The sequence below is a fragment of the Elephas maximus genome, chromosome 6 (assembly GCF_024166365.1).
Source record: "Elephas maximus indicus isolate mEleMax1 chromosome 6, mEleMax1 primary haplotype, whole genome shotgun sequence".
NCBI classification, from domain to species: Eukaryota; Metazoa; Chordata; class Mammalia; order Proboscidea; family Elephantidae; genus Elephas; species Elephas maximus.
The window spans coordinates 36,517,725-36,537,136 of NC_064824.1; the positions used below are offsets into that span (position 1 = coordinate 36,517,725).

Sequence of the window (19,412 nt, forward strand, 5' to 3'; positions counted from 1 at the left end):
CTTAAAAAGCTAGAAATAGAATTACCATAGGATCCAGCAACGCCACTCCTTGGAATATATCCTAGAGAAATAAGAGCCTTTACACGAACAGATATATGCACACCCATGTTTATTGCAGCACTGTTTACAATAGCAAAAAGATGGAAGCAATCAAGGAGCCCATCAACAGATGAATGGGTAAATAAATTATGGTATATTCACACAATGGAATACTATGCATCGATAAAGAACAGTGAGGGATCTGTGAAACTTTTCATAACATGGAGGAACCTGGAAGGCATTATGCTGAGTGAAATTAGTCAGTTGCAAAAGGACAAATATTGTGTAGTAACACTATTATAAGAACTTGAGAAATAGTTTAAACTGAGAAGAAAACATTCTTTTGTGGTTACGAGAGGAGGGAGGGTGGGGGAGTGGGAGAGGGACATTTGCTAATTAGTTGGTAGATAACAACTACTTTAGGTGAAGGGAAAGACAACACACAATACAGGGGAGGTCAGCACAACTGGACTAAACCATAAGCAAAGAGGTTTCCTGAATAAACTGAATGCTTCGAAGGCCAGTGTAGCAGGGGCAGGGGTTTGGGGACCATGATTTCAGGGCATCTAAGTCAATTGGCAAAATAAAACCTATTAAGAAAACACTGTGCATCCCGCTTTGAAGAGTGGCGTCTGGGGTCTTAAATGCTAGCAAGCAGCCATCTAAGATCCATCAATTGGCCTCAACCTACTTGGATCAAAGGAGAATGAAGAACATCAAGGACACAAGGTAATTATGAGCCCAAGAGACAAAAAGGGCCACATGAACCAGAGTCTACATCATTCTGAGACCAGAAGAACTAGATGGTGCCCAGCTACAACTGATGACTGCCCTGACAGGGAACACAACAGAGAACCCTTGAGGGAGCAGGACAGCAGTAGGATGCAGATCCCAAATTCTCCTAAACAGATCAGACTTAATGGTCTGACTGAGACTAGAAGGACCCCAGTGGTCATGGCCCCCAGACCTTCTGTTGGCCCAGGACAGGAACCATTCCCGAAGCCAATCTTCAGACATGGATTGGACTGGACAATGGGTTGGAGAGGGATGCTGGTGAGGAGTGAGCTTCTTGTACCAGGTGGACACTTGAGGCTATGTTGGCATCTCCTGCCTGCAGGGGAGATGAGAGGGTAGAGGGGGTTAGAAGCTGACAAAATAGACACAAAAAGAGAGAGCGGAGGGAGAGAGCGGGCTGTCTCATTAGGGGGAGAGTAATTGGGAGTGTGTAGCAAGGTGTATATAAGTTTTTGTGTGAGAGACTGACTTGATTTATAAACTTTCACTCAAAGCACAATAAAAATTATTAAAAAAAAAAAAGCCTGTGAAACACCCAGGTTTGAATACCCATAGCCTGTCTCTTTCTGATTCTTTCAAATAAAAAATGGTGTTCCTAGAAAATAGTGGCTAGTAGTTCAACTTGCAGCTCAAACAATCACACAAATACGTGGTTTCCTTCAGGCAAGCATTATACTTCAGGATTCAACAGAAGGACTTTATGTGCCTCTTTCATTTCATCACAAAGAATATTAAACTGCTATGCACTGAAGGCTCAAGATTTAATACAATTAATCATTTTGATTCTTTACTCAAAGACATTCTTAAATGAAACTATTTTTTCTGCTATTATGTAACAGTAAAAATACAACTACGACTAGTATAGTTTGGTATCATGGCCTTGACTAGCGCCAACTGGCAGAATCCTATTCACCCTTTAGATTTTCTCAGCTCAGCTCTGTGTAGCTTCTTCTGCCAAGATTTTCATGAGACCCTTCCCCTCCCAAGGCAGATTTTCATACTCTAGTCATCCAGTATCTTTCATTGTATTTCAGTGTTGGTTTATTGTAGTGTGCTTTTTTAAACTACAGATTCTGAAGGAGCATGGACTCTTATTCTTCTTTATATACAGAGTGTCTAACAAAAATCTGGAGTACAGAAAATTAATGCATAAGTTAATCAATATATCGTGGATCCAGTTCTCTTTAGTTTTAATTATGATCCTTTAAAGAAATATAAAAAAGGAGTACAAAAACCTAATTCTCCTATTTATTACAAAGTGAACACTTCCAACTCTGAATTCTATCAGTCAGAGATAAGTGGAGGGAGCAAGCTATATAGGGTCACTGAGTCAGAAATGGCTCAACAGCACAGGACAATGACAAAGTTTTAAAATGTAAACTTCATAAAGATATACCAAGTAATCAACACATCTCAAATATGTATGAACTCTTATGATCAGTACTGTATTCGTTGCTTTTACATACACACACAGACACTCACACACACATTTTGAAGCCAAAATGGCATAGGCTGGAATATACAAATTTGCATAAAGTATTGCTAAGTATTATAACCTGAAGAATAAAAAAGTAAAATGTGTACTTGTAAAGTATAAGTTAGAACTAATTTAGAAAAGCTGGATCTTTTTTTAATGTGCAAAGAGTAACATGAAGGATATTAAATGTTGAAAGAACAATATGAAAGTGGCTGGCATAAACATGGGATGACAGTGTGTATGAGGTTTGACCGAAGATATATATTTTTATATGAGTAAGTATAAGAGTTGATGTTATGTCTCAATGGTTATCAGGGAAATGCATATTAATATGTTATTTTTTTGTAAATTAGTCATAAACTAAAAAGAATATAAAAGTATTGTTGATAAGAGGGTAGAAAAATAAGCCTTTTCATAGACAGTGGTGAAAATGTGATTCAAGATTGCATTTGTGGAGGGAAATTTGACCTGCTATAAAAATTTAAATGCACACTCTGATTGACTTTGCAATTCTACTTCCAGGATTCTATGCTACAGAAATACTCGTGTGTGCAAATAAACACTTCTATATGCACAAATGTCTGTTGCAGCACTATATGTAACCCTGGGACACCAGAAACAAACTAAATGCCCATCTCTGAGGAAATGGTTAAATACATTAGTTTACCCTTAATACAGAATTCTGTGCAGGCTTAAAGAAAATAAAATAAAACGAAATCTTATATGCTGAAATGAAAGCTTTCCAAGACGTATTGCAAGTGAAATAATGTAGTTAGCTTAATAAGACATATAGTATAATTCCATTTCTGTAATTAAAATCTATACACACACATAAATCAAGTAAATCCCAGAGGCATAAGAGATGTCAAGTATGGGTAAGTAAATGGAATTGATGGCTGTGATGAGAGAGGAATTTCATTTTTACATCTGTATTATTTGAACCTCTTACAAAAAGTATACATTTACACGTTATTTTGCAATGTAAAAAAGTAAGGGGGAAAAAAAAAAAGGAATGACCTCAGTATAGTGAAATTGGAAATATGGGGATGTATAGAAATCACAGGGATAGAGAAAAGAGAGAAGTTATACAAAGACTAAAAAGATGGTCCTTGTAAAAGCTGGATGCCAGAAGAGACATTTCTCTGAATTTTGTGGATAATCCACACTGAATATTATGCTTAAATGATTACTTCCCATTAAACATTAGATTATTTCTATAATAGCATTTTCTTATAAAGACTATTATATTTCAACCCAACATGTTTTAAAAATAATCTCTGATATTTGTTTGAGAAAATATAATTAACTGAATATTATTAGACAGATATTCTTAAAGCTATAATTTTACCCACTGGAAAAAAATTCATTAGTATAATTTTACACTGAAAAATTATTTTCTGTGAATTTTAATACACTTATTTGTAAGAAATATTATGATGACACATAATGAGAGTTCTGTGCTTATGTGCTAATGATCATAACACCTATGCTATAGGGTCGCTATGAGTTTTTTTTTTATACATACCAGCAGTTAATTGCTTCTTTGACTTTTAAAGATTCAGGTGACTTAGTTCCATTCATTCTTGAGTATAAATTCTAGGACATTGTAATTGCTACATGCAATTATCACTCTAATTTCTTTAACAATCCAAATGATATTTATTTCCACTGAGCTAATAAAAATAAATTATTACTTACTTTCAACAATCACTTGTCTGTCTTCCCAGTTATCATTAATAAGCTGTATATTTCCAAAGTGTGCATCACTGTAAAAGATTCGGTTGGTACCTTTTCTTCCTTGATTATAGTCAAAAGCCAAGGCTATCACATTCTTGAAATAATGTGGATTCTCATATGGCCTTATTGGTGAATTTAAATTGGTTTCATCGGAAAGATGTATACTTTTTAATATTGTTCTCCCTGAATACAGCAAATAGCCATCATGCCTCAGGCAAGTAACTCCATCCTCTGCCATATATCCATGGGCACAAGCACAAGTTCTCTGGGAGTTTCCTCGATAAAGACAAAGTTGCTGACAGCCACCATTGTCCTTGGCACAAACGTTGGTCCCTAAGGAAGAAAAAGAGGACACACACTTCCATGTGTACATATCTGTACAATATCCATATAAACATATACATACATACATACACACATATATTTATGTTCTTCCTCAATTTTTCTAATAGTTTTTATTTTTCTAATAGAAATATTAAACGTTGACTTGAATATTATCTTTTATTCTTAATGTTAGAGCTGGCTAATAAAAAAATCAAATAGTATAAAGTGCCTATTTTTTTCATCACTCCAGTTTAAAATCTTAAAGATTTTTTATTTCAAAGATCATATTCTTCTGCTTCCTCATCATTCAAATAAAAACATTAACATTTTCCCTTAATCAACGAGCTAAGTGTATAACTCTTTTCTGAAACTCGATACAGAAATTATAATAGGATATATTGTAATCTTTGGCACGTGTAATTGATTTACTCAAAACATGAACTGAATTCACCAAGTATCATGCTCTATTTTAAACTCTGTGTCAATGAGGTATCTAAGATATCAAAGAAATTTATTACTTCACTATGTCTATATTGGGCATATGTACATGTTTTTCCAATCTTTTTTATTGTACTTTAGATGAAGGTTTACTGAGCAAACTAGTTTCTCATTAAAAAATTAATACACATATTGTTTTGTGGCATTGGTTGCCAACCCCACAACATATCAACACTCTCCCCTTCTTGACCTTGGGTTCCCCATTACCAGCTTTCCTGCCCCTCCTGCCTTCTAGTCCTTGGCCTTGGGCCGGTGTGCTCATTTCGTCTCATTTTTTATGGGCCTGTCCAAAGATTAGATGGGCATATTTTTTTATGCGAAAGTTTAGCGAAGATGTTGTATGCTGTAAAGATTTTCAGGTTAATTACTTTCTATGAGGTGATCACTACCATCACTGAAATCATTATACCTTCTCTTTATGTTAAGAAAATTAATTTCAATTTATCTTAATGGAGGTAAAATAAATGAAAATATTCAAATCACTGTTAGACCATTTAAAAAAATACTTTAAGGAAGTGTGTTTTAGACATATTTCCTTCTAAAGGCAGCACCTTCTAGAGTCATAATCACTTTATATGTTAAAATATAATCCAAAACAAAAATTTCTGCTTCTTTTTACTCTCTAATATCCTAAGTGCACTTCGTATTTTTTCTGGTATCTGCGTATTTCTCAAGTTTTCCTATATTACCAATCCCAACCCTATACTCAAGACATGGCAGGTATGTAACATGTCCAAGCACGCCTGTCATCTTCGGCAAATAGGCACTGCTATGAACCATCACACATTCCTTCCATTAGGCTGCTATACGCTTTAAATGGTAGGTTAAATGTAAAAAGAATAGGTTTTGGAATCGGATAAGACTAAATCTCTAAGAAAGTTCAAAATATTATAAAAATGGGAGAGGAAAGAGAAATAACATAAAATACATTACAAAGTCCTGTAAGAATGCTGACCTTTCTCTCTTACTCGATTAAAGATTTTAACTTCCTTGAGGTTGACTCCAAGGCCAGTTCTCATGGTCACCATTTCTGTGGCATCATTCTTGTGGCCCCTTCTGATGGACCCATTGGCATGAGCTCTGTCAAAAAAGTTGAACATGATCAATAACCTTCTGCTAATTAAAACTAAGCCAGCTATTGAAGCTGATGATAACAGATGACCCAACAGAAAAGAAAAAAAAAAAAAAAAACAACTTTTAGTCAGTGACATTGAAATGCTTGAGCCTGGAACAGCAAGAGTGCCTGCCTTTTCTGTGGAAATTACGTGGCGTTTTGAAATCTTTTTTGTGACCTTGCTAAAGAATGGTTAATCCTACAAGGGTAAGGCCACTGGCACTGAAATAACGTTCTGAGACTCAAATACTTATGAAAAAATAAATTACCTGTCAGACCAGTAGATGTAAGCCCCAAAGACTGCAACTGAAAACATATCCACATTGCTCCCTGACAGCACCATCTCGCGACTCCCTCCAGTCTCAAGGTCAATTCTTTCTATCTTGTCTGTGCGAGCATCACACCAGTACAATTTATTTTCCTAAACATAGATTGAAAAATAATATTACAGGCTGATTTTGACCAAGTTTTTAATTAAGAAGATAAGAGGATACTAAAAGAGAAATAATGCAAATTGGCAGTTAATGAACTTTAAATATTTAAGAAAAGAAATTTAACAGACCTCATAGTCAATGGAGATGCCATTCGGCCAGGCTATTCCCATGCTTACAAGGACAACCTTCTCTGAGCCGTCTAAGCGAGCCTTTCCAATGCAGGGCATCTGTCCCCATTCAGTCCAGAACAAGTAGCTGAAATTAAATTGTGGGTTTATAGTACTACATAGACAGATACATAAAGACTTAATATTGTTATTAATAACAACAGCAATACAATTCACAATAACAGAATAAAAATAAGACATTTTAGATTTCTATATATGCACGTCCTTATGCTTGTAATTTTTTTAATAGAATTTTTATTGTAAAAAACATTTAGCCAACCATGGAAATCACAAGAATACATTCAGATTCCTACCTTTGTACCTGATATCTAGCTGAAATTAGGCAACGTTTGCTTAATTTTCTCATAACTGTTTTTCAAATTCAAGTCAAACATCATTTTCTTCAAAAGTCTTCTGTGTGCTACCTGATTACTGTACCATGTCATCTGCTTCACAGTGTGGATTGGAGTGCCAAATTTACACTTATATTTATTTATATTTTTATTTATTATTAATATTTTTGCCCAGGCCAGATTGTAAGCTCAATGTTAACAGTGATCTTTTCTCTTTTTTAATGACCATTAGACCTATAGCATCAGGTCAACAGAAAATTTTAAAAAGTAAAAATTAGCAGTAAGTAAAATTTAATTAATTAATGTATACATGAATGAATCATATCTTTCAGTTCTGTCCACATAGACTTGTAAGCAAAACTACTCTAATTAGAATTTTCTAAACTATCTTTTGAAGCCATATTAAAATAAAACATGGCTTCATACAAAAAACATTTTTGTTTTAGTAATCTTGTTAAAATATAACGTGGAAGGAAATGTAATGAGGAAAGAAATCCAGAGTATTTATGAAATAAAATAAAATATGTCATATTTTATGAAATAAAACATGTCAAAAAATGAAATGTAGAAGAACAGAAGGTATATTATTTATTCATTCTTTCACTCATCCATTCAACAAACACAGTATTTGTACCACAATAAAGAAATTCATGCTTTCAAATAAATAGCAGCCACAAGGGTAATCCTTCATTTGAAGGTATTGCCACTGAGGTTTTTACTGAACTATCAGATACCAGCAATCATTACAGTTTAGAAAAATACAGCAACCATTGATTCTTTTGTGCAAAAATGTGTGCGTATTTCTGTGCATATTTGATTACATAAACAGGAGTGTTCATATACAATAATAGAAAATGAAGATTGCATATTGAAAAATCAAAGAAGACTTAAAGTCATATTTTGTATTCATTTAATGGAATTATCAAACTACAAAAAAATATATATATACTTATGAAGACAACATAAACTACAAAAGATATATGTAATCCTTTTATGCATATTGTTTTGACTTATTTTAATAGACTTTTTTTTCATGACAATTTCTTAAAAAATAAATGTTGGAGTTTTACAAACAGACAAAAAAGAGGTGTGGCTAGAACCCCAAATCAATTAATCCTGAAGATACTTTTATTTATAATTACAAGTTCTACAAATCAGAGAGAGAAAAATTTGTAGCAGGGAATCCAACTAGTGTTTTATTGATAAGATCTACTTGAAATCCAAACCCTAACCCATTGCCACTGAGTTGATTCCAACTAATGGTGACTCCACATGTTTCAGAGTAGAACTGCACCCCATAGGGTTTCCAATGGCTGTAATAAAATGGAAGAGCCCTGGTGGTGCAGTGGGTAAGAGCTATGGCTGCTAACCAAAAGGGTGGCCGTTTGAATCCACCAGTTACTCCTTGGAAACTCTTTGGGGGTAGTTCTACTCTGTCCTATAGGGTTGCTACAAGTTGGAATTGACTCAACGGCAATGGGTTTGGGTTTGGTTTTTAATTTAATGGAAGTAGAGAGCCAGGCCTTTCTTTCATGGTTCCAATTGGGTATATTTGAACTGCCAAACTTTTTTGATAGTAGTTGAGTACAAATGGTTTGCACAGTCTAAGGAAGACAGGCATAACAAATCTATACATGTCTTAAAGTAGGGATTTTTTAAAACTTTAGGGAATACTCTAGGTGGATTAAAAGATTTTAAAACTAAAATGACTAACTGGGGTATAGAATTTGTTATTCCATTTTTTAAGGATAAATGTTAACATTAATGACGTTCTTGAAATGCCTAGTCAGTCATTGTGCTAAGGTGGCAGGGGATGTTACACCATGAAGGAGGCACTTTGGGAACATAACAGACATATGATTTCTTGTCGAATCTGATTCTTTTCATCTACTTTTTCGCATACCCCAAAGTGAAAATATGAAAGAAAATGTATATAATATGCTTTTTACTTCATAGTAACCTGCTTCCAAATGCACTAAAACACACTATTTTAAGTGAGAAACCCTGGTGGCATGGTGGTTAAAAGCTATGGCTGCCAACTAAAAGGTCAGCAGTTCAAATCCACCAGGAGCTTCTTGAGAACCCTGTGGGGCAGTTCTACTCTGTCCTATAGGGTTGCTATGAGTCAGAATTGACTCGACAGCAATGGGGTTTTGTTTTTTAGGCCAAATAAAAACCATTTTACATATTTAGCCTGAATCCTGGCAACTATAAAAACTGCTGCTTCGGAAGTTAATTATCTAGTCATATGACCTATAAGCGTCTGAGCTAGGAATTACACTTAAGCTTTACTAACCAAGACCTGTACCATTTTCTCTATGTCATCTTGCCAAATAACAACATAATACAACAATATAATAATCTTATATCAAATGTTATTTTTCTCTAGATATAAGGACTAAGGGAGACTAGGAAGAAAAGCCTGGCAATCTGCTTTGGAAAAATTGATGAAAACCCTACGGATCACAATTACCATAAACCATTGTGCATGAGGTCTCCATGAGTTGAGGAGCCAACTCCACAGTAGCTGACATTAATACAACATAAAGAGTAGAACTGTTGACCTCCATACTTGAAAACATAACACAAAACATGAAAAGGTTTAGTGTGGAGAACTATGTCTCTCTTGCACTCTATACCATTAGTTCCTATTCACTTTAACTTTGCAGTACTCTCATGCAGGCGGTTTAGATAAATGGCAGTAAAATTATAGACAAAAGTTATTCAAAATAAAACTAACTGAAAGCCAGATTTTACTCAAATTTTCTCTGTGGAAAAAGTAGTGGTCTGATAAACTATTGTAATACATGAAGCCAAATTTTGCTGTGAGGGAATCATTTTTTACGGTTAAGTGATCTATTCACTTGATAAAAGCAAAAGATTCTGAACCCGCCAAAATTAAAAGACTTTTTATAAATGTTAAGCAAAGCATAATTTATGTGTTCCTTAAACTGAAATTGAAAGTAAAGTATTGTATAGAATTAGTACCTTGAGTCCCTCCGGGAATTAGAAACCAAATGGAGAGAAAGAACACTCTAAGCTTACAAAACTTCAGGAAGAAACTTGTGAATAATTTAAGAAACTAATTTGCATAGTTGTACTTGACATATCTTTAATGAACATATTTTCTTAGTATCTAAACATAAGTAGGAAGAACTGAAAATCTTTGTCACTCTTTTTGAAACTCAGAAATTAGCTTCAGTAATGGCATTGCTATTGATTTTTTCCCCATTTGAGTTCAAAAGTTGCAGTTGTGAATTTGGCTGTTAGCTTGTATGGTATAGCCTAGAAAACTGACTTCAGAGTATTAAGCTAGGCAAATCTAGGCCTGAAAATACTTCTTAACACTATCTTGCATTAACAAAAATTCGAAATTGTCACAATCAAAAGTTGTGCTGGATAATTATCTCTGCATAATAAGTTATTGAATTTTTTTTTTTTTTTTTACAAAAAAGGCACAGTTTCAGAATTTAAACACAAAAATAAAATAGGGAAATTCGAATGTGGCTTGAGGAATTATAGAAATGTTGTCAGAAATAATCATAGCACTATACCCCTATTGTCTTAATTAGACATATAAGTTCTTGGAGGAGAAAGTACAATGAATACATGCCACAAGTTAATTTCAAATTAAATTTTCAGATTCAGGTAATTGGTAAAATAATCTATATGGTGGCATGGGGGTTCCCACTTATTGATACGGATTGAATTGTGTCGCCCAAAAATGAGTGTCAACTTGGCTAGGTTATGATTCCCAGTATTATGTGGTTGTCCTCCATTTTGTGACCCGATGTGATTATCCTATGGGTTGTAAATCCTAACCTCTATGATGTTAATGAGGCAGGATTAGAGGCAGTTATGTTAATGAGGCGGGACTTAATCTACAGTATTAAGTTGTATCCTGCATCAATCTCTTCTGAGATACAAAAGATAGAACTGAGCAAAGAGGAGTAAAACCTCATGTCACCAAGAAAGAAGCACTGGGAGTGGAGTGCGTCCTTTGGACCCAGTGTCCCTGCAGCGAGAACCTCCCCGACAGGGGAAGGTTGATGACAAGGATCATCCCTCAGAAATGACAGAGAGAGAAAGCCTTCCCCGGGAGCTGGCACCCTGAGTTTGGACTTCTAAACTCCTAATCTGTGAGAGAATAAATTTTGGTTTGTTAAAGCCATCCACTTGTGGTATTTCTGCTATTGCACCCCTAGATAATTAAGAGACTTACTGGTCCCTGAAGGTCTACTGCACTTTTCATGGCAACTGTACTTATGTCAGAATTAGCTTACATATAAGTATGCTTGTAATGGACACCAAATTTTTTTTTTCTGTCAAATTAGGTTAAAATTGGAAAATATACATTTAAATTATTATAAATGGCATTGAATAAATTCAAAGAAAATTTTTGTTTGTTTGTTTTGGAGAAATAAACCTAACATGGGAACAAAACTCTGATTTTGGTGGTGGAAAGATAAAGGGGTCTGGAGGAAGAATGAGAAAAAAGAATAATTTAAGTTCTTAAATGAGAACGAGTATTAAATGTGATTCTTATATTCTAGATATATGAACAAAAGTTGAAAGCAAATAATTTAAATCAATCATTTTCTTTGAATTTAACATTGCCTTTTTTGACTGTTAACAATGTTTCCCTGGAGAACAGATCTGGGCTGCAATTTCTACAATACAATAAATGCTAAACAAAAATTATTTCACGATACATTCATAAATTTTTAGATGATAGTTCTGGTTGATTGTATTGATATTTTCCATTGTCTCTTTCCACAGATGTAGTCGATTTGATCCCTGTGTATTCCATCTGGTGAGATCCATGTGTATAGTCACCACTTGTGTTATTGGAAAAAGGTATTTTCAATGAAGAAGTAATTGGTCTTGCAAAATTCTATCATGCAATCTCCAGCATCATTTTATCACCAAGGCCACATTTTCCAACTACCAATTCTTCTTCTTCATTTTCAACTTTCAAATTCCAATCAACATTAATTATAAATGCATCTTGATTGTATGTTTGATCAGTTTCAGACCATAGAAGCTGATAAAAATCTTAAATTTTCTCATCTTTAGAATTAGGGTTGGTGTGTAAATTTGAATAATAGTCATATTAATTGGTCTTCCTTGTAGGCATATGGACCTTATCGTATCACTGACAGTGTTGTACTTCAGGATAGATCTTGAAATATTCTCTTTGGTAATGAGGGTGATGCCATTCTTCTTCATTTTGTCATTTCCAGTATAGCAGACCACATGATTGTCTGATTCAAAATAGCCAATACCAGGCTATTTCTGCTCACTAATGCCTAGGATGGAATCCCTGGTGGCGTAGTGGTTAAGAGCTATGGCTGTTAACTAAAAAGCTGGCAGTTTGAATCCACCAGGCGCTCCTTGGAAACCCTATGGGGCTGTTCTACTCTGCCCTAGAGGATCACTACGAGCTGCAATTGACTTGATGGCAATGGTTTTTTGGTGGGGGTTTAAATCCTAAGATATTGATCTTTATGCATTCCATTTCATTTTTGATGGCTTCCAATTTTCCTAGATTCATACTTCCTACATTTCATGTTCTGATTATTTATTTGTCAAATCCCATAAGAAATTGAGGAAAAATTATACACATGTGTGCAGCTGTCCCTGGTTTCCATTCTACATGGCTTTCATGCCATGGCTCCTGCTGGCAATGGGAAGTGGCCTATCCTTCCTGGCCTCTCTTCCTCCTTCATCATCCATAGGGCTGCAGAGATACCTTCAGGCATCTTGATCTCTTCTAGCCCTTCCCTCCTTGTAGCTGGAGTGAGGTAAGATCCAAGATTTATGTTTAGAGGTTAAGGTATGGGAATGGAGGGCATAGTAAAACACCTGGTGAGTAAAAGGCTAGCTTTGAAAGAAATTTGAGCAGTATAGTTTTGGAAAAATTCGCAGTTTAAAATCGCGTGGCACTTTGCTTTCATTTGTATTATACTTCATTATATTCCTCCCTCAGAGACCTGTGTAGGAGGGAGGTAGTGATTTGGGGCAAGATGGTGGTATTTCTGAGTTTCAGGACCATCATGGTGTCTTAATATTATACACTTAATACCCCATTTCCATCATTCTCCCTATTGCAAATCAAATTGAATTCCATTTCTTTTTTTTAAAATACAAAATCTGCTCTAGGAGATGGTGTTGAACTATGTTCTGCTCTTGTTATCTCAACAATCGTTTGACAGTATGCACTTGTAGAACACGAAGATACCATGTCAAGATGAACCTATGCCACAAAGGAACACATTTCAGCAAGTTCTTTACAGTCACAGAAATATAAAGCTAAATTAAGAGAAGTTTTTTTTTTTTTTTTTTTATGTTAATCCTGGTGTCCAAAAGGGAAAAAATCACCAATTATTTGTGCCTTAGATTTTAGAGACTAAGAGGTTGGGAGGTTAACCAACTTTTTTCAGTTTCATACTGTGACTTCCTATATATCTTTTTTTTATTTCAAGTATACAATGACTTTTTAGCATAAATAAATTATTACAGTTCAATTTTTTGAAACAGAAGTGATGCTTAGCTAAGAAAAATAAAATAAAAATAAAGTCACTGTAGGAAAGAACTCATTTTGCAAACTGAACTAAATTCATACATACTTTCTATTTTCCATTTGGCTACATTTTAAAAGACCTCAAGTCTCCATTGTTCAAAAACAGGCTTCCTGCCCACTTTTCAAGGCACATTTAGTATCTTGGATTCAGCTAATTTACTCCATTATTGTTCACCTTTTCCCCTGGCAATACCACCTGTCATGTTTTAACTTCAAACAGAATACTAAAAAGCTGTAATTTATTCCTATATTATGAATTTTGACACTTAACTGTCTATGTAATATTACTTGGAAATAAATGTTTGAATAATTTTACATAGAATGTTCATTTTTAATCTCTTTTATCCCTGAATTCACATCAATCAGTAAACACATGGATTAAGTATAAGAAGATATATAGAACTATGATTTCTAAGCACTGATAATTATTCCCTGCAAATCAACTTTACATTTAAATAGGTGTGTCTATTCTTGACTACAAACCTAAAAAACTATGTTTGCTTGTGATGAAAAGATTTAAAAAATGCTTTTGAGATGAAGCGACAGTATAGGTAAATGATATTGAAAAGATGGCTACGTATGTCAAAGATTTCTTGTTTTGGGGGTTGAAATGTAAATCTTGTTCTGGGGGATGAAAATGAAGAAATCAATAATATTAATTGAGATCTCCCTACCAAGTCTGTGCTACACTGGTAGCCATCATGCAGAGAAATCAAAACTCTGAGAGGCATCTGGAAAGAAGAAGCCGAATTGAGCGACAGATGGAAATAGGTGATGAAAATCTAAAGTAAGGTTCAATCTTGTCAGGAGAAAAGAACTATGATACTACAAAAAGAGACATCAGAGTTAAGAAAGGAAGTCAGTAGATAAGAGGCAGAAGGACAGGTTAAGTTTTAGTGCTCACGTTTTTGTTGGTGGTGGTGGTACCATCCAGTAGATTCTGGCCCATAGTGGCCCTATATAAAGGAACAGAACTGTCCCTGGTGTTTCCTAGGCAGTAATCTTTACAAGGGTAGATGGTCATATTTTTTTCTCTCGCACTTAACCATTGCACCAGCAAGGCTCCTTTTAGTGATCATAGGGCATTCAAATAAATAATTTCTAAAGGAGATTAGAAATATAAAGGGCTGCGGATGAGCTACTGGATGTATAGGCAGTGACTGAAGTTAAAAACATGAGGATGGATAAATTTAAAAGATAAATGTAGCATGAGAAAAAAGGGCTTACAATGCCTTAAATAAGGAGAAAGAAAATCAACTACAATGTTTTAAGGAAAAATATTAGGGGATCCAAGAGACCAGAAAACTCAGGGTCAGAGAAATTCATGAGTAGACAATCAATGGAGAAAAATATCAAGGAGAAGGCATGTGGTGTGAGAACTGAACAAACATCACTGGATTTGGCTGTGGCTAGACTTAGAAGTTTCTGGATCATAATACAAACTGAAAACTTATTTCAGAAGTTCAATGAAGAGACACTGGATATAGATCACTATTCTGAGTAGTTGGCAAGTAAAAGTGAGGAGAGAAATATGATATTGGTTATTTTTTTCTTGTCTTCAAACAAGAAGAATTTGAGCCCATTTGAAAGCAAAAGAGAAAGTCTTCGATGACAGGAACAAGTTAAAGACGATATAAGAGCAAAGAACAGTTACTGCATGAGATGCTGAAAGAAAGATGATGCCGTTTGCTTCAGAATAAAAGTGAATAAGTAGTTTTAGGCAAAAAAGGAAACTTTCTCTGGGGTTATTCTCACTTATTTCAAAACATTCACAGCATGAGTCCACACATTCCATTTTCCCTTACCACCATATCATCACTCTATCAGAATCACCCACCAAATTGATTTAATTGCTTTACCACTGGGCTGCTGTCTTTCTGTCTCCTCCCTCCACTGCTAACACACTCAGGGGCCTTAGGGCTGGTGTTAATAATGCTGTTAACATCCCAGCTTCAAGTTCTTCATCTTTATCTGTTCTAGGGACTTACATCTCTCTTTTCCTTCTGCTTTACAGAAGCAAGGCTACAAAGTAGTCATAATTATCTGATGAAAATACTCTATTTCCAATTTTACCAAGTCTGAAAAAATCCTCTCTTAATTTATACAGTTGTCTTGGTCATTCATGTCTGCTGAACCTTAACTCTCTACTCTTACCATGGTCGCCTTCTCTTGATCACACTCTATTCCATCCATCTTGAGCTTGCAGACCTCATCTCTTGATTATAAATTCATGGTTAACTCATTGCAAGTACAAACTTTACATCTGCCACTACCTGCTCCCTTTTTGGCTTATCTTTTTCCTTTTTTTTTTTTTTTTTTTACCACCTTTGGGTGGCTGAGCATTGTTGCTCAATGTCATATAAGTATACTGTTTTGATTCTACAAATCCATCCCAGCTTAACTCATGGTGATTGAACATCCTTTCATTATTGTGGAAACTATTCACTACAATTGTTTTGTTGTTGTTGTTGTTGTTTGTTTGTTTAAAAGTATTTATTTATTTAAAGCTGCTAGTGACACAATGGATAAGAGCTGGGCTGCTAACCAAAAGGTAGGCACTTCAGATCCACCAGTCCCTCCTTGGAAGTCCTATAGAGCAGTTCTATTCTGTCTTATGAGGTCACTATAAGTTGAAATCACTCAAAGCCACATAACAACAACCCTACTCATGGCAATTAATACCTATGAGTTTCCCCAGTTTCACCAGTTTTAACATCTAAAATATATTCTATTTCCATAATTCATCTCTTCTTTACTCCATTTCCAAAGAAGGAGAAAAGGATTAGCACTTATATAATTTAATCTTACCAACAACCAGAAAATACATAAATATTTGAGAGCAGATATTTCAAAAGACCCCAAAGGTAGTGAGTGTTCAAGTTGGGGTTCCAAACTGTAGTGGACACTCTCAGTGCTCCACTCAGATGCCTTCAAATTCTGTTTACCATTTCTGTGCATCCAGCACCTAACTTCTGTGTCCTTTGCCTCTAACAGCTTGCACAGACAACTCTTTTCAGAGGACTGCTCTTGGGCTGCCAGAGCCACAGTAATGACAGCCAGAAGGCTTTGGAGTGCATGACTCCCTATGGTGGACCTTATCTAGTGCCTGACAGAGCGGAGGTTTGAAAGCCAAGTTCATTTGCGCCCAGGTATAATTTACGCTTTAGGATTCCTCAAGGAATCAGTATAAGGTCTTGAGTTTGCTCACAATTGAAACTTGGCTTGGTTTAATCCCCTTTGGTCTCCTCCTCCCACATCTTACTTGAAAAATCATTCCAGGTTCTGTTTCTAAGACACTTGATGCAAGACACAAATCTTGTCTGTCTGCTTTAAGTCTCCAGTTCTTCTTGTTCTACTCTATTGTTTCTTTCTTGCCAAGATTCCTGGTACATTTCCTGGAATTTGTCCCTCCTTTACCTGCATTTTCACCCTCTTCCTTTACTTGGCTTGAAGACAGGGTAAGAATCTTTCCTGTCCTCCTCCATACCACTCTCCCTGGGATGATAAATTACCATCCCTAAGAATTCCCTACTTTAAAAAATCCCACAATCTCAATAAACTTTTATCACACATCTAATCTCTGCTGATATAGGTCATTTTCATATGGGTTGTTCTCAGTCATGAAGAGGGCAGAGGAGAAAAATCCAGATACAGTTTAGATATTACTCAGTAAACTGGAGAAGGTGTCAACATGGCAATTTCTTTAGAATGTGGGGAGATTTAGTGCCTAGTTTATGGCCTCAATTTACCCTCCAGCTGTATCACCCACTCTTTTCTACATGTCCCTACACTCCAGCCAATGACGTCACATTGCCTTTGCTTTGCCACTGCCAATTCTTTTATTATTCTATTTCTTTCTATAATATACCCACAGCCCATCTCAGAAACCTCTTTCTCCTTCAAGCCTTCTCCATAAAGCCTCTACAAATTACTACTATCACTACTACCCTTATTTTACTACCTACACCAATCATATTTTCTCTTTTTTCTTTAAGCCCAAGGAAATTTTATATTGGAATTACAGAACTTATGAATTACTTCAGTATGAGAACTGATAAGAGATTTAAGTTTGAGTTAGAACTTTCTAGTATTTTTATGCTGAAAATTAGTCTTAATTTACAATATGAGACTATTCTTTATCTGAAAATTTTGTACTTGTTTAAACTGCAAGTTTAAACAGAAAACTCATTGCAAACAGAGGCAACATCTTATTCATAAAATCATACTTCCCAGCCCACTGTGTCTTTCACATAGTAAACTTGTTGCTCTTGAGTCAATTCCAACTCAGAGTGACCCTACAGGACGGAGTAGTACTGCCTCATAGAATTTCCAAGGAGCGGCTGGTGGATTTGAACTGTAGACCTTTTGGTTAGCAGCCAAATACTTAATCACTGCGCCACATAGTAAGTGTTACTATTTTGTCAAGATGTACTGAATTGAGTGGCTGAGGACGAGATGGAGGATCACTGCTGTGTCCTCGTTTCCTGTGCCTAGTACTCAATAAGCGTTCTTTGAATAAACTGACAAAAAATGGAGTATCTAAGAGCTTTGCCTAATGACTACTGGCTTTCATAAGAAATGTAAAAGTACAGATTGACAAGTAGCAACAAGAGGTCTATTAAGTTAAAATGCACAAATCTATAATAGGCTAGGCCCAAGAGACTCTCTCAAAAGCAAATGAAGTGTTGGCCTTATTGCAAATATGAAGGGAAGATATTATCAAAAACAAACACCCATTTACTATGCACATATAGGATTACTTAGCAATCAAACTATATCTGTTCATACTATTTGAAGAATCATTCACAAGCAATTGATCAGATTTTCTCTGACTATTGAGGCTATAATGATATATTACTTGATCATTAATAACATATTTTTAGAGATTTTAAAAATGCTGTCACATGGGTAAAGGGCGTTTTATTTTCAAGTTTATGGGTGCAATATGAGCACACTCAAATGAGTCATTTGTTTTATTCTTAGAATTAAAATTGCATCATACCCCACCCCCCACAGTCTAATATGTAGTGGCATGAATCCTCTGGCATGTGGTGATAGACAGCAGGACACACAGGAGTCAGATCCACCTCAAGACTCTGTCATAAACATCCACTCATTTTTTTTCCAGCCTTATTTTTGTTAACTCTCTCATCTATAGTTCTACTCTTTAAATTCTCATTATGATGTAGCCTAACACTATTCAAATCTGTTTTCTTATATAATTGATATTTTTAGTTATTAATTCTGTTAATGCCTAATAACATATATGTATGTGAATATATATACATGCATACATATAAACATACATATACATATATATATATATATATATATATATATATATATATATATATATATATAAAATATGGAGTCCTGGTGGTGTAGTGGTTAAGGATTTGGCTGCTAACAAAAAGATCACCAGCTGCTCCTTGGAAACCCAGTGGGGCAGTTCTATGAGTTAGAATCAACTTGACGGCAATGGGTTTGGTTTTTTTGATTATATATAAATATATATATACACACACACACATACATATGCATACACACTCATAAAACATAGTGTAATATTTGGAGTTTAAAAAGGCAAGAAAGAAAAGACCAAGACGAATGTCAGAGGAGACTCTGAAAGTTGCTCTTGAGCTTCGAGCAGCTAAAGCAAAAGGAAGAATTGATGAAGCAAAAGAACCGAACAGAAGATTTCAAAGGGCCTCTCGAGAAGACAAAGTGAAGTATTATAATGACATGAGCAAAGAGCTGGAGATGGAAAACTAAATGAGAATAACATGCTTGGCGTTTCTCAAGCTGAAAGAGCTGAAGAAAAAATTCAGGCCTCGAATTACAATAGTAAAGGATTCTACGAGGAAAATATTAAATGATGCAGGAAGCATCAA

The 19,412-nt window shown here is 35.1% G+C and overlaps 1 protein-coding gene across 1 annotated transcript in view; it reads right to left on the bottom strand.

Moving 5' to 3' along the window:
• Positions 1-19,412, bottom strand: part of LRP1B (LDL receptor related protein 1B) — a 1,748,032-nt gene that overhangs the window by 481,871 nt on the left and 1,246,749 nt on the right. Inside the window, exons 38-41 of the mRNA XM_049888441.1 lie at positions 6,547-6,673; positions 6,254-6,405; positions 5,826-5,950; positions 4,010-4,381 (exon numbers count right to left, since the gene is read on the bottom strand). Of these exons, the coding sequence (XP_049744398.1) occupies positions 4,010-4,381; positions 5,826-5,950; positions 6,254-6,405; positions 6,547-6,673 (776 nt within the window). The remainder of the gene's footprint in view (positions 1-4,009; positions 4,382-5,825; positions 5,951-6,253; positions 6,406-6,546; positions 6,674-19,412) is intronic.